We start from the raw sequence: 17,356 nt of genomic DNA, 5'->3' as shown, positions 1-17,356 counted from the left end.
TCTTCCAGTTCCAGAGGAAGAAACTGAGATTCCACCCTCAGATGCACTTGACATTGACTGTCGAGCGACAAATCTATTGGAAATCAAGGAGGCCATTAAAAGTTTGAAACATAACAAGGCCGCTGGACCTGATAACATCCCAGCTGAGGTCACAAATGCAGACCTAGATACATCTGCTGAGGCATTCCTACCTTTGATCACAAAGATATGGAATGATGAGTTATGCCCAGAGGACTGGAAGAATGGACATATCTCAATACTAGCCAAAAAAGGAGACTTTACCCAATGTGGAAACTACAGAGGGATAATGCTCCTTTCAGTACCTGGCCGTATCCTTAGTAAGATTCTTCTTAATAGAATAAAGAAGAAGGTTAATGAAAAGCTAAGACCTAATCAGGCTGGATTTAGACCAAATCGTTCCACTATTGATCAGATAACCTCTATAAGAATCATCATAGAGCAATCCAAGGAATGGAACTCTGAGCTTTTTGTAAACTTCATTGACTACAAAAAAGCATTTGATTCTTTAGACAGAAGATCTCTCTGGAAAATCTGCCGACACTATGGCATTCCAGAAAAGAAAATCAATATCATTAAAGCTATCTATCATAAAGGAGGTGGAAATGTAATGTATAAAGGTAAACTATCAACCTTTTTTGAGATTGTAACAGGCGTCAGACAAGGATGCCTTCTTTCTCCCTTCCTTTTCCTCCTTGCCATTGACTGGATCATGAAGAATTGTGAAAGTAATGATGGCATTCGCTGGGAGCTATTTGGCAATCCCAAATATTTAGGAGATCTGGACTTTGCTGATGATATTGCTTTGTTAACAAGTAATAGAAGTCAAATGCAAAGAAGGACTAACAGGATAGCTGAAACCTCCAAGAAAATTGGACTAGAAATAAATGTTCCTAAAACCAAAATACTCAGATTAAATGCAAATTCCCAAGAACCAATTACTATTGGAGACCAAATTCTTGAGGATGTAGATTGTTTTGAGTATCTTGGAAGTAAAATTGATGAAGCTGGAGGCACTTTAACAGATGTTAAAGCTAGAATTAACAAATCTAGGACAGCCTTTGCCAGCCTGAACAAAATTTGGAATTCCAACAACATCTCCATAAAGACTAAGTTAAGACTGTTCAAGTCAAATGTTCTCTCTGTTTTGCTGTATGGGGCTGAAACTTGGTTCCTAAACACAGCAGTGGTCTCCAAGTTACAGACATATGTCAATAAATGTCTCAGGAGAATCCACAAGATCTTTTGGCCAAATAAGATCACAAATGCTGAGCTTCTAGAGCGCATTGATATGTCAGACATTAAACTGACAATAAAACAGAGAAAATGGAGATGGTTGGGGCACACTCTAAGGAAAGGTCATGATGATATAACCAATCAAGCCTTGACTTGGAACCCCCACATAGGAAAGAGGAAACCAGGTAGACCAAAAACAACCTGGAGGAGGGAACTTTTAAGTGAACTGAAAGCTAAGGATATTCCATCTTTCAGCAATGCCTCAAAACGTGCCGAAACAAAGGAAGATTGGAGAACCATTGTGCATGGCCTACGTTCTGCCGAGAACTAAAAGGCAATGATGATGATTCGTTTGCTCAACAACTTTCGGGACTTTAGTTAATTTTGATTGGTTGGTTAATTAAGTTTATTGTTCAAATTTTTCAACAACTAATCTCAATCTACAGAAGGGATATTTTTGTTTTCATTGTATTATCCCTTTATATCCCCCAGTATATAGTTAAGATAAAGAAAGTAGTAAGGTTTGTTTTACTGTCGGTTAAGATCTCGCCAACCACTGAACCGATTGATATTCTAGGAAAGCTTCAAATCATTCACGGAATAGTAAAGTATAAGAAAATATTTATAAGAAACCAAAAAATGGAATTAAGAAATAGGTCACCCCCACCCCCCCTTTTCCCTGAAAATAGCTGAAAACCACTAGAGGACATGTAGGTATATCTCTGAGAAGAACAACCTCGTAGGTTTCCCAGATCTTGAGCTACATACAAACAGACAGACGCACTGAAGATATCCTACTACTTAGAATGTAGCTGGACAAAGTGTCTAAAAAATCAGCCTTGTGACGTCATAAAAATAAGGGATTGTACATCTCTTTTTTAGTGGTTTTCTTTCCCACTTCTCCTCTCATATCCCTCATTTTTATGACGTCACATGGCTGATTTTGAGAAACTTTGTCCAGCCACCCCAGTATTATAGATGGAATTAATTGCATAAAAATAAATGAAACAGATATGTAAATCTTTTTAAAAGTTATAATAGGATGAACGAACGTACATGCAAAGGACTCCTAATTTTTAGAAGCTTTGCTTCTTATTTTTATCAGGAATCTAAAGGGATAAGATAATGGCCGATAAATTGATGTACAATTTACTACATTACATGGTTGACACGTTTGGACACTCAATTTAATGAACCAACTAATCAAAATAAAACTTATGTCCCCAAAGGTTTGTAATCCAATAAATAAGAAAACATTATTACAAAACTTTGGGGACTAGTGTAATAAACAAAACAATGTCTCTCCTTTCCTGTATTATTACATTTTGCTGGAGCTAGGAGAATTCATAATAATATCATTCAAAAAAAAATTAATTTACATTTTTTGTAAAATTTCAGAAATTTTCTTGGGGGGTGGGACGCCACAACCCCCAAAAAAACAAAAAAATCCCCATTTCCTAATTTTTAAATTTTTTTTTACTTTTGTAAACAAAAACCAGTAATTGGTTTGGGGGAACCCCACTACACCATGGGGCGAAGCCCCCATGAAACCCCCCCCAAAAAAAAAAATTGTTACCCGATAAAATTATTGGGCTTTTTGTAATTTTTAAAAATTTACATCTTTTGAAAGTTGTCGCACATATAGGTATTAAATAAAATTTACAGAGATCTCAATTTTTGTGTATACGGTGGACAACCTGGGTTTAACTTTTACGAATTGAAATTTTTGTGCATACGGCGCACAGCCTAGGTTTAATTTTACCAAAGAGTAATTTGGCAAAGAAAAACTTTTTCGAAAATATAATAAATTCTTATAGGAGGGTTCACTTTCCATTACCTCATAGGGGGGAAGCCCCTAGAGGCTAGGGGCGAAGCCACTAGTAATAAATAAATTAAAAATAATGATTAAGGGGTAGCTTTTTACTATGCCTAAACCCTGCAGTGCTTTAACCATGCTGGGCTAATGATTTTATACCCAATGAAACCTAACCTAACCTAATCCAGTTTTTAATTTGAGTGGAAAGGGGTTTTATGCTTAACACATTACTTTAAGGGAAACCATCAAACATCATCTTGAAACAATCATTAATACTTCTCACATGGGAAGAAATGTAAAGTGGTGTTCCTTTGCTTCAGCAAATTACAACATTAACAAATAGCCAGAACCATCTATTATTACAAAAGCACCCCGTCTAATTTAATTTATTGTGTTTTTTTTTCATATTATATTGCTGTATAAAGCTATAAAAACGGATAAGAAGTGAAGCTCCAAAGAATTATGGATGGACATACAGACAAAGTAAGTTATAGGGCAGATTTTCAGTTGTCATTAAAAAAAATTGTATTTATGTGTTTTGAATGCATGACAGACAGACGGATAAAATAAAATCCTTATAATAAAGTAACAGGATGTCTCTCTGTCTGTTTGTCAGTGTTTTTGATTGTTTGTATGTTTGTACCGAAGGATCTCGCTAACCGCTGAACCGATCGGGTTCTCCTTAACAAGGTAGCTTTTCATAGGTCCCGGAAAGGTTTATTACTATTTTAGGGTAGGGTACCACCACCCTTCCAAGAGTAATCACAACAAAAAATAATTTGTGTAGAAACTTAAACACAACATAGACAATTAATTCTCAAAATATATATTTGAAATAAAAAAAAAAACTTTAAAGTGCCACTAGAGGCATCTAGGGGCGTAGCCACTATTTATATATTTTGGGTGTCTTTCTTGTATGGCAGCTAAAAATCACATATCCGAAATAGCGTTATGAACAGACTAACGGACGGGTGGAAAGACAAATTGAATTATAAAGCTAAATGGATTGAACACCATATAAATGTAAAGTATTTATAAGATAATTAATTTTAATCTTCAAGGTTATAGTTATAGATACAAGGTTAGAAAAAAAGTGTACTGTTGAAATATCTATCTATCATCTATTTATTAACCACCATCTGTATCCAGGGAGTAAGGGAGGGGACAATGGATCGAATATTCAATTTTTAAGGAGTCTCAGACTTTGGGGACTGGCTTAAAGGGAATGTGCACGAATACAGCAGATTCTTACTGATTTTGGGGACTTGCGCATCAATGCCCCGCTAACTAGCTGAGCTAGTTTTGAATATGCAGACAAAAAAGTTTGTTATTTATCGCTGGTTTTAACAAATATTTTTCCCAAGAAAATGTCTTTTAATGTATAGAAACTCTACTGTGATATTTATGTATTAAATAATCTAAGAACCGCTTGAATTTAGGGGTGAGTTATAAATATATCAGAAGGGTTGAGGTAGTTCTAAACAAGATTTTTCTAGTGATTAATTACAGAATGTTTACTACATTGTGATGTGTTGATAATTAAATTTTCAAGTAAATGATTTTTTTCTTAGAACTAATGTTCTAAACTTTTGTTCTAAATTAGGTTACCGTGATCCCTTTACAATTTTGGTAAAATTTTCTTGATTAATCTGGTTTTCATTGCTTTTCAGCGAACCCTCTTAAATTTAATTAATTGCCCATTGTCCCCTCCCTTACTCCCTGATCTGTATCTATCTATCTACAATAGTTATACAACATATCTATCTATATGCATTTTTTTTCTAGCTTTTGCCATTTATTACCAACGTATAACACCCCCCCCCCCACCTTACTTACTTATTTTAAAACATTATCACAATAATAGGAAAAAGGGGTTAGATTTTTGGTTTGTTTGTATTTAAGGTCAGGTTAGGTTAGGTTATATTGCAGGAACCACAGGAAAAGGCCCGAATGGGTCTTGGTCTCCCGTAGGGGTTAGGAATAAGAAACCTCTTTGCATCTATATTTTCAATTAATTTCAAAACTAAGGGGAATGTTTTAGTGCTCGATAAAAACTTTGAGGGAAATCCTAACATCTGTCTATCTACTTATATTACCTCATTTATAAGCTAAGGCCCTGTATGACCGTCTGTCTGTCTGTTTATCTGTCTATCTTTCTGTCTGTCTGTCTATATGTCTATCTACTCCTTACCTCATTTATAAGCTGAGAAAAGGCATGGAGATCATTAGCAGAGGGATCATGGCGATTGTATTTGTTTTGGTGTCTGTCTGGCTATCTGTCTATCTGTTTGTTAGTCTGTCTGTCCATCTATCTTCTTATCTTACCTCATTTATAAGCTGAGAGAAGGCATGTAGATCATTAGCAGAGGGGCCATGTCGCTTGTATTTGCTCTGGTGGGCGTCGGCCCGACTTGTACCACCACCCTTGGGAGTGTTTCGCGCTAACAGGGGGGCTGGTACACCCCCATAAACTATTGAGGTCTTGCGTTCAATCCTAAAAAAAATTTTTTAACTTTTTGAAAACTAAGAATTATAAATCCCTTAAGTTAATTCCCATTGGTTGAAAAATTTGGACATTGCTATTTTGAATCAACCAATCAAACAAAGTTTGATTAAAGTAACCAAAGTAGATGTAATTAATTTACAGCCAATTGTCCACTCCCTCTCTAAAAATATAGTAGAAATTAATTTTTTAATAATATTTTTGTTTGTTATTATTATAGTTTAAGGAAAAACAACATTTAAAATTGATTTTAGAAAAAATGATAATTGTTGTTTTAATTAGTCTATTTTTTTCTTTTTAAACAAGCATAAAAAAACATATCTCATTCTTTGTCTTAAAAAACTTTGGGGACTTTTATTAAATCTGTATTTGTTGGTTAAAACTTGAAGTATCCAAGTATCCAGTAATAAGTTTATTTACTATGATTGGGGGCCGTATATCAATTTATCGTCGATTGTCTTATCCCTTCAGATCCCTGATAGCTAAAAACTTGATTTAATACTTAAACTAGCGGTTGCTCCCCTAGCATCTAGAGACTCGAAGCCATATGGAATGGTTTAAAACCATAAACAGACTTTTTACAAAATATTTAAATAGCCTAAAACTATCCTTGGACCTATAAGAAGCTTCACTGTAAAGGAGGACCATATCGGTTCAGTGATTAGCAAGATCCCTCGCTACAGACATAAAAAAGTTTACTGCTTGATATATTAGGATAACTCATAACCTAAAAAAGCAGTCTAACTTCTTATTGCATTCTAAAATTTACCTAATAGTTAAAGGAATCGGATCATGGAAAGAAAACGATTCGTCGCATTTTCACAGTAGCTTTTCTCCTATTTCTAGCCCATGCAGGGGGCTCTAACCTATTTTTGGGTAATCTTTAACTCTTACCTAACCTAAAATAACCTTTCAATAGCTACTGTAAAAATGCGACGAAACCTGCGTCTTCTTTTTCTTTTTATAACCCAAGGAATCTATAAAAAAAAATCAGGATACCTAATTGAATCTGATCAAATGGACGGACGGACGTCATGACGTACATTACAAAGTGAAATAGTAGCTTCGCTAATAAAAGATAATGCATAAAAAGATATTTTAAATTGATTGTTATTTTTTCTATTTAAATCTAAATGTAATCAACAACTAGTACTCTAAATAGTTTTAAAAATATAAAAATTACAAAATAAATAAAACTTACTAAATAGTAAAGATTTTATAAACAATTATAATTTACAATTTATAATTATTAAAAGAGAAGCTTTTCTATTATTATGTTCGGTCTGTCCGTCAGTAAGGGTTAGAGCTCTTTGCGTTAATTTAGGCAAGTTAGAATTGTCCTGTCGATTCCAAACTTTGCATGGTGATTCCTAGGACAAAAAAAATACAATGTTATAAGCGGAGCACCTCTATAATCATAATCAAGTCCTAAAAATGTAAGTATGTCTTTAAACAATATTCTGTATTTAAGCAGTTTTTCAACAAATTTACTTAAAATTTAGTTACGACTTTATAAATTTACTAGCGGCTTTGCCCCTAGACTCCAGGAGCTTTGCCCCGAGAGTTTTGATCAACCTAATTTCTAGATTTTAGTATTTTAGATTTAAAAGAAAAATTAATGAAAAAAAAATTTGGGGGGGGAATTTTTTTTAGGGGGGGGGGGTAGTCGACCCCACTATTTTAATTTTAGTTTTAAACGAAAAAAATTGTCATCTTTATTCTAGTCTCTTGTAATCAAATCTTCTTGATAAAATATGAAAGAGGATTACTTTTTTGATTACCAATAAAAAGGATTTAATAAATCTAATCCAAAATTAAACTAGTACAATTAAATCCATAAGTGACCCCATAATAGAGTTGATACATTTTCTAAATTATACTTTATTGACCTAAGAAGCATCGTGAAAAATTTAAAATCTCCTAAATTGGCAAAATAAGGTCGAAAAGGTCGACCTTAATTGTATTATAGTTATTTATATCTTTCCGATTTCCGCGGATATTAAAATAAACATTTATAGATTACAACCAACCAGTTTTGTTTCCCCGATGGGTTGAAGACCCGGACAAACTAAACTGGTATTAATTCTATAATTTTTATTCCAACAATCGTGGAAAATTGTCAGTAATACAATGCTGTACATTTTTTTCTGTATGGCTGAGAACTTGTTCTAATCCAGCGGATATTGATCGGTTTCGAAGCCATACTAGAAAAGCTTTGCTTTTACTAATCATAACATTTTTTCCAAATAAAAAGATATTACTAAATGATGATTTAATAGGCGTTTATTATGAATGATTGGCGGCGATTTCCTTTAAAGTGCCTAGTTGAGCACAGAAACCCGCCCTCTCCCCACCTTATATTGAAATAGGAGGGTGAGGGGTAAATTTCGTTTGTTTGTTTATTGCTATAAGTCAGGCTAGATTTATTTATATTTGGTACTGATTAGCCCTGAAAGGATAGGATACCACAGCTAAAAAAACTCTCAAGATACCCCTCAAAAATACGGAGGGGGGGGGGGTCAGTGCTCGATAGGTACTTTAAGGGAAAGCACCGAATGATTCAATGATTAGATAATTTATAGTTATCATAATAAATTAATAAGTAAATCATTCATTGGATTTTAGTAGCGAAGCTACTCTATAATTCACTTTGTCTGTCTGGCTGTCCGTACGTCAATCTGTAACGCTTTATTGGTTCGCAAGTCTGTCAGTCAAATATGAAAGTATTTTTTACCTTTCGACGAAAACAGATTTGAATAAGATTAATCAAACAAATAACGATATAATGTAAATAAAATAGATATTTTGAAAAATAGAGAAAATGTCTATGAAAATTAGGGATCTAAAGGTATAAGACAATGGCCGATAAATTGATATACATCCGTATGATAATACATAATTTAGATTACAATTAACGGTTAAAACGTTTTGACACTTTACTTAATGAACCAACTAATCAAGATTCAATAAAATGTCTCAAAAGTTGTTAAGCCTACGAAGAAGAAAACGTTGTTTTAAAACTTTGGGGACAGGTGTAATAAACAGTCCAATGTCCCCTCCCTCCCTCCATAAAATGGAGAAGGTCAAAAAATGAGGAAATGCCTAATATAATAAGTAGCCATATCATGTTGAAAAATATCAACATTTGGGCCCAAGAGTTAATTATGGGTCCTACAAAATAGTTAATTTATCTTTCTTAATAGCGCAACTAATTTAGTTTTATCTCAGGGATCTTAGGGGATAAGGCAGTGGATGATAAAATGAATTATGATGACAAACAAAATTACCCCTTCTGTAGATGGAAGGTTAGTTTGAACCAACCAATCAAAATTTTATCGAAGTGCCCAAAGTTTTAAAGTTAGTGTATGTTGGTGTTTATCGATAGTTTGATAACAGTGCAATTTCCAGTCCAATGTCCCCTCCCTCCCTTCCTGTATTTGATGAAACGAAATTACCAAATCTTTGTATTGAAGATTCGTAGCACCTCCTACTAATTTTCTTCTGACTTACTTCTGGCTATTTTCATTTTTGTCCAGCGTTTAAAGATAATTTGATTTGATTGTCAGGGATGGAAGGGAAATTAGAATCACACAGGTACCCAAAGTTTTATAAACGTTGGCTTAAAAACTTTGGGTACTTTTATTGTTGGTAAAGTCAAACGTTTCAACTAATAATTAAGTGGCAATTTTGTATATTACATTGGGGATGTATATAAATTTATCGTACCTAAGTTTGATTAGGGGGGGGGGGGGGAATCTGAGCTCGCTAAGCACATTGAGGAAAAGCACCTAGTTTTCTTCTAGTCAATTTGAAGAAAATTAAACTCTATAGAAATAAAAAGTGTTTGTCTGTCTGTCTGTTTGTACAATTAAAATCATTTATATCCGTTTCTTTAATTATCAAATAGTAGTATATAACATCACATTATTATAAAGTTTTTAGGTCTATATTTTACTGTAATGCCTCTAAATAAAAAAATCGGGGAAACAGATTTCTGAACTTTTCAAGGTTTAATCAGCTTCAGGGCAACATATTCTAGGACACAGACATATGACTGTAAATTACATAGGTACCCAAAGTTTTATAACGTCAAAAACGTTGGGACCTGCAATAAATTTACAACTAATAATATGAATCTTTAGAATTAGGGATAATTTTGGGAATGCATATCAATTTATTATTCATTGTCTTATCCCTTAAGATCCCTGAGTGAAATTAATCTAAGCAGGGATATTACGGGATAAGACAATGGACGATAAATTGATATACATCCCCAATGAGGATAGACACGATTACCCCTTTTGTAGACAAAATTCATTGGTTAAAACGTTTGGAAACTACTAACTACTAACTACTAAAATAATCAAAAGTTATTAAGTCAATGAATAAGATAATGTGGTTATAAAACTTTGGGTACCAGTGTAATTAACAGTCCAATGTCCCCTCCCTCCAAGAATCTAAGTTGTGGAACAATTGTCTCTGTTTCATAACAAATGCTTCTTTCAAATGGTGGCCTTTTAGGTGTTTTACCAATAAAGCTTAAAAATAATCAAAGGAAAATTATTATTTGACTGCAGATTACACTAGTACCCAAAGTTTTATAAACACAATCTTTCATTGGTTGACTTAAAAACTTTGGGTACTTGGTTATTGAATCTTGATTTGTTGGTTCCAAACTTTTTTACTGATAATTTAATCTACACAAGGGGTAATTTTGCTTATTGTAATTAGGAAAGTATATCAATTTATTGCCCATTGTCTTATCCCTAACTTTATCAACTTTTAAAGATATTTTGTAAAAGTTTGCAGATTTTAAAAATAGTTTTTCACAGATTTTTCATTAAAAATGACCTTTTTGAATGAACACTTTGATATTGTCCCACAAGATGTTAAACCGATGTTATAATAACACATTTTTAGTAGCAAAGCTACTCTATAATTCACTTTGTCCGTCCGTCCGTTAATTTTATTAGTTTAGCCATATTAGAGTTGTCTCATCGATTTCAAATTTGGTATAGTGATTCTTGTGGTAGGAAAGTACGTTTTAGAAAGCGTAGTAACTCTATAATCGTTACCACAATGTCCATACGTCCATTTAAAACATGTTGATTTTTAACTTTAGACATTACTTTCTAAATGGAAACTTTTTTTGCTATTGTCATACAAGATGTTATAATAACACATTTTTTTTATCAACCAAACTCAACTGATAAATACAATCAGAAAGGGGGGGGGGGGCAATTGACTATTTATTACACTAGTCACCGATGTTTTATAATAAACGTTTTCTTATTGGTCGAATTAAAAACTCTAGGACTTTCATTGATTTTTTTGCATGGCTCATTATTCTGAATGTCAAAAGGTTTCAACCACTAGTTATAATCTACAGAATGGGTAATTTAGTGTGTCATCATTATGCATTTAGATCCCTGATAACAAAGTAAATAGCATAAAACCTTTCTAACGCCAATATAAAAACTTTCGTAATAATTGATGAAATCAAATCTAACCTAATCTATAATATATATACAAAATATTTTTGTACTATCTATTTCATATTAATTAAAAGTGAATTTAAATACACCATGCAAAAATTAAATTTGCTCCTATTTCACTACTTAAAGAGTCCTATTCATATATTTTAAAAATATGTGACCTATTCCTCTAAGCATTTAGTGGAACAATTTTCAACCCCCCCCCCCCCCCCAGCTAATACTTATATAAAAGTAAGTTAATCTGTCTGTCTATGGCTTACTCATTGTAATACCGATATGGTTCTCCTTTTCAGAAAAGCTTATAAAGAGAAAGCTTTTAAAAACTAAAATTGAAAGTGTCGACTAGAGACCTCTAAGGATGTAGCCGATTGTTTATAAAAAGTAATGAGTGGATTGGGTTTGTGTGATCCAAAATTTATTACAGTGATTGTCCAAAAACTTGCTAAAACTCATTAAATTACAAGTTATATGCAATTAGCTACTTTATCTATCTATCTATATCCATCCACCATATATTTATCTATCTATCTATCTACCATCCTGTCATGAGATTGGGTCGGGGTGTATCAACTCTTCCCCCCCTTATAGTGAGATAAGTGAGAGGATAACCATCTCTCATTCTATCAATCTATTTTTACCTGTCTTGAGATATATTTTCTGGTGGATAAGAAGATCCAGGTACAGTTCTCTCCCCACCCCCACCCCCCAAATGGGGGATCATCTTTATGGGAGGTCCCAACCTAAGATTGGGACCTCGGGAGGGTGTGTCACTGGCAGTAAGGGCGGAGTACAGCCCACGTGGTAACTAGAAAAATAATCGAATATATTAGCCTTGCAAATAGAGAATTACAAATTAACAAAATAGTTTTTAAAAATAGGTTTCTTCTAATTACTTAAATATAACTTATTGGTAAATAAGTAAATTTAGCACTTCATAGCTAATTATAACCTTCTTTAATAAAATTTCCAAATATGAATTTTCTGTAAAAACAAGGATAACAACATCCATAAAAACAAAGCTAAATCAAAGACTTGAATATTGATATGCTTCGCTTATTAAATAATAATACATAATGGCATTTCTAGAAATGAAATGATTATTATAAATTATAAAAGTTATTCTTGTAATGCTTATAGAGTTGCCACGCTTTGTGAATTGTAACCAATTGTACAGAAATCATTATGCACCATTATCAATCTCTTGGGCTATTTATTACACTAGTACCCAAAGTTTTAAAGTTTTCTTATTAACAACTTAACAACTTTGGGGACTTTAATGTATTCTGATTTGTTATCTTATTAAGTTTAGTGTTCAAACGTTTCAATCACTAATTTTAATCTACAGAAGGGGTAATTTTGTCTAACATTATTGGGGCTGTAAATTAATTTATTGGCCATTGTCTTATTCCTGAAATTTACGATATAAGCCATATCTTACAAACTAATCAATAACCATTTATTGAAAAACTTCGCTTTTAAAAAAAATTGTTATTTTCCATTAAAATATGTTATTTACAAAAATAGATTGAATTAACCACTAATGAATGAAAAAGTACTAAATATGATATAATTAGAGAAGAAAAATTTCCATTGCAAGCATGAAAATAAAAGTGGTTATCCATACTACAAAAAATAAAGTTTCAATAAATCGTAGGATCTCACTAACCGCTACTGAACCTTCTCATAGGTCCTTGGAAGGTTTTAAAGGGGGAGGGGGGTGGGGTTAACACCAACCTTTCAAGAGAAATCTCCCCTAGAAAAAAGGCTTGCCATATGTCCAAAATATGTCTATTGAAAAAGCGTAGCAACTTACTTAATTATATCCCCAATGATGATACACAAAATTACCCCGTTTGTAAATTACGATTAGTGGTTAGAACGTTTAGACAGTCAACTTAAAAGACGAACCAATTAAAATTCAATAAAGATCGAAAAGTTATTGAGCCAAAGAATAAGAAAACGTTATTATAGAACATTGGGGACTAGTGTATAAACTGCCGAACGTCCCCTCCCTGGGGAATTTGGCGGGAATTTTTTCTGTTAAAATTTATACGGAAGTAATGGCCAACTTTTAATTAATTGTGTAGGTTTTTACTAAAAACTTTATTTTAAAAATAAATAGATAATAAAGATCATTTTTAATCTTTTTCAGAGATAATGAAACGACAGGCGAAAAAGATAAAAGACTTAAATTATTCTATACATCTCCTACATATGATTACAAATTACCCCTGTTTTATTGGATTAATTGGCACTGTTAGTTTAAGCCAAAGTTCCCGAAGTTTTTAAGAATTGTAAAATGTTGGGTACCAGTTCTAATCATGTAAAAAGTTTATTAGTTAGGACCAACAAAATTTATTTATGTCTAAAACAAACCAATATACTTATTTCTTTACTTTTTTTTATTTTTTGCTAAACTAAAATTTTTGTAATTATATAATTTTCCAAAAAAGGTCTCTAAATAAAGACATTAGCAATTATAAAAAGATATAGATTATCTATTTTTAGTTTTAAGTTGCAATTTTACTAAAACTTATATGTAATTTATTACTTATTTTGTACAAATTCAATTGAGCTTTGATTGGTTGGTTTCAAACAAGTAGATTTCAAACTTTTAACCAATAATCAATCTAAAGAAGGGTTATTTGGTATATCATCATTGGAGATGTATATCAATTTATTGTCCATTGTCTTATCCATTTAAATCCCTTACTTAACTGAAATGTTGTTTTATATAATTTTCTGAAGAAGATGTATAAATAAAGACATTAGCAGCTATAAAAAGAAATAGATTATCTAGTTTTAGTATTTAGTTGCAATTTTACTAAAACTTGTAAGTAATTTATTACTTATTTTGTACAAATTTAATTGAGCTTTGATTGGTTGGTTTCAAACAAGTAGATTTCAAACTTTTCAAGGATTAATTAATCTAAAGAAAGGTTATTTGGTATTTCATCATTGGAGATGTATATCACTATATCGTCCATTGTCATATCCCATAAGATCCCTGGCTTAAAATAACTAAAATTGAGTTTTGATTAGTTGGTTTGAAACATCTTTAACCAATAAATAATCCACAGAAGGGTTATTTTGTATATCATCATTGGAGATGTGTATCAATTTATTGTCCATTGTCTTATCCCTTTAAGATTCCTGGCTTAACAAAAATGTTGTATTTATATAAATTTCCAAATAAGATTTCTAAATAAAGACATTAGCAACTATAAAAAGAAATTGATTATCTATTTTTAGTTTTTAGTTGAAATTTTACTAAAACTTATATGTTATTTAATATTTATTTTTAAAAAGAATAATTGAGTTTTGATTGGTTGGTTTTTAAACAAGTAGATTATAAACTTTTCAACCAATAGTTAATCTATAAAGGGTTATTTTGTATATCATCATTGGAGATGTATATTGATTCATCGTCCATTGTCTTATCCCTTAAGATCACTGGGTTAACTAAAATATTTTTTTTTATATAATTTTCTAAAGAAGATCTCTAAATAAAAATATTAGCAGCTATAAAAAGAAATAGATTATCTTGTTTTAGGTTTTATTTGCAAGTCTTCTAAAATCATGGATCTAAAGGGACAAAACAATGACCGATAAATTGATGTACATCCTTATTGATTCTACTCAAAATTACAATTAGTGGCTGAAACGTTTTGACACTCATTTTAATGAACCGACCAAACAAAAGTCCCCAAAGTTTTTAAGCCAACAAATGAGAAAAAAATACTATAAAACTTTGGGTACCTGTGTAATAAACACTCAATGTCCCCTCCCTCCCTGACAATTTTTTTTTCCAAGACAAGAATTATAATTCCATAGACAGAAAGTTTGATGACCTTTACGGGGCTTAGTGTCGCACCTTTAAGCATACTCTGCACTTTATAATTAATATATAATAATAATAAATTTTATATAAACGTTTTAGTCTTAAAGGATCAGACAATGGACGATAAGTTTATATAATACCAAATGATGATAAACAAAATTACCCCTTCTGTAGATTAAAATTGTTACTTAAATGTTTGGACAATTCTAGTTGGTAACCGATCAAAGTACCCGAAGTTTTCGTGATCATACTGGTATCCAAAATTCTCTTTTTCGTTGGCCAAAAGTTTTGAAAGTTAAAGCATTATTCATTGGTTATGCCCTTTTGTTACACTGTTTCAAATCTATAGGACAATTTTAACATAAACAATTTAAACAAAAATATATTCACCTTGTCTGAAGAAAAGCCAGGATGTAGGTCTCTAGAATATCTTTGTCATAGTTGAGTTTAAGATTCATTACAAATACAAGCATAGATAAAATTTTAAATGTGGGGATTGATGGTCGGTCCCCCCCCCCCCAAAAAAAATAATATTTCTTTTTAAATCTAAAATAAAAAGAATTGGGTTATGAAATTCAACTCCTCCCTCCGCAAATGCCCCTAGAGGCCGCTAATAACATATATTAAATTATCATGACGTCTGTATGTGTGTATGTATGCCCGGTAAGATCACGTAAATGGTTGGAACGATCGATCAACAATTTTCGGGGAAGTTTTATATTTGTAATGAAAGGTTTTTGGCTATTCGAGTGGGAAGGGGGTGGGGGTGCGATACAATCCCCCCCTCCCCAGGAAATGTGGGAGAGGAATATATAAATGTTTGGAGGGACTTTCATTTCTTTTAACACTTTCAATACTGCAGTAAGGCCGGTTTTAAGCTATTCAAATGAATCCTAAACTCTCCTAGCATAAGTCACAGGGAAAAAGTAACATAATGAAACTAATGTTATTAAAAAAGTGGGAGACATTTTTAAGCGTTGATTTTTTAGCTGCATCGTTTACTAATAAATAAACTTAGATTTTAAATTGTGTTAATTTATTTTTCCATTTTTTCTGAAATATAAAAATATTTAAAATTAACAAAACATAAAACAAAGATGACAACATCCAGCACTGAAAGGGTAGGACAAACGGACATTAACACTTGTATAGTGTCTGAACTGAATAATCAGAATATAAAAGTATAAGAGTTTAAGCAAAATTGTAAGTAAATTTGTTGAAAAACTGCTTAATATAGGATAATGTTTATGGACATACTTACATTTTTAGGACTGAATACAGAGTTGCTTCGCTTATAATATTGTTCTTTGTTGACCCAGGAATCAATATACTAAATCAGATCAAACGGATAATTAGATCACATAAAAAGTGGTTAAAATGCAATTACCTGGTTAAATCTCATAATGTTGTGCCTTGATAGGTTAAAAATAGATATTTCAGTACAATACCTCATTAAATAAAGTAGTAAGGTTTTTGTTTGCCTGTAGGTAAGGACATAATAACTACTAAAAACAATTGAGTTCTCTATATAAGGGAAGCATTATATAGTTTCGGGGATGGTTACATGCTTTTTTATTTTTATTCAAGTCTTTGTATGGTTTTGGATTTTTTTGCCAACTCCATCCACTTAACTTAGAATATGGAGCCCCTAGATGCTAGAGATACAGACACTTAATGTACTATTAAGACAATTAAATCTAAATTCAAAAGAAATTGAATGTTAAAGAACACAATTATATTTTTAAGTTAAAAAGAATTGTATTTATTAACTGGTGTTTTCACACAAAATGATACTTGAACATAAATAATCCCCCCCCTCTTTTTAAAATTGAAAATAACAGGGAAATGTTTTTTTATGCCTAATCCTTGTGGGCTTGTATCTGGTGTGCTCTAACCCTGCGGGGGCTACCGAAAATAACCTAACCTGACCTAAACAAACAACCGAAAAATTACTTCTTTTAACTTAGTTTAAATTTATTTTTTACACACAAAAAGACATCCTAAACTTTTTATAAAAATTATTGTGTCTAATATCTATATGAGAATATGAGGAGAGAAAAAATATGCGGTTGTGAAGGTGCATCAGAACTTTCATAAGAAATGCACAAATTTATCTGTAATTGACAACCAATTTAGTTTTAATGGTGTCCCCACAAACCCTATAATAATCTTACAGAAAAAGCAAGTTATTATGGATCATTGTTTTAGAGATAATTAGGGTCATTCAGATTATTTGAACTCTTGAAATGAAAAAGATATAAGTAGAAAAAAGAACAATAAAATGTAGTATATATAGAAGAAAGCTGCTAAAATCATTTATTTTTTGTGGGTGGGTTAAAGGTTGTATAAAATAGTGAGTGATGATCTTTTTAAACCTAGCCATTTAAATCTATTTTATATAAACAGTCGATAATATGCAGACGGACGAACGTACAGACGCTAATTAT

At 31.9% G+C, this 17,356-nt stretch overlaps 1 protein-coding gene across 1 annotated transcript in view; it reads right to left on the bottom strand.

Moving 5' to 3' along the window:
* The window catches only part of LOC145335338 (uncharacterized), a 44,524-nt gene extending 29,189 nt beyond the window's left edge, over window positions 1-15,335 (bottom strand). The window contains exons 1-3 of the mRNA XM_080181073.1: window positions 15,300-15,335; window positions 11,707-11,873; window positions 5,396-5,564 (exon numbers count right to left, since the gene is read on the bottom strand). Coding sequence (XP_080037199.1) covers window positions 5,396-5,564; window positions 11,707-11,789 — 252 coding nt within the window. The 5' untranslated portion in view covers window positions 11,790-11,873; window positions 15,300-15,335. The remainder of the gene's footprint in view (window positions 1-5,395; window positions 5,565-11,706; window positions 11,874-15,299) is intronic.
* Window positions 15,336-17,356: the final 2,021 nt, after the last annotated feature.

Source organism: Acartia tonsa, chromosome 13 (genome assembly GCF_053477335.1).
Source record: "Acartia tonsa isolate MP-2025a chromosome 13, ASM5347733v1, whole genome shotgun sequence".
Lineage (NCBI taxonomy): Eukaryota > Metazoa > Arthropoda > Copepoda > Calanoida > Acartiidae > Acartia > Acartia tonsa.
This window is presented reverse-complemented; position numbering and strand designations above follow the sequence as displayed.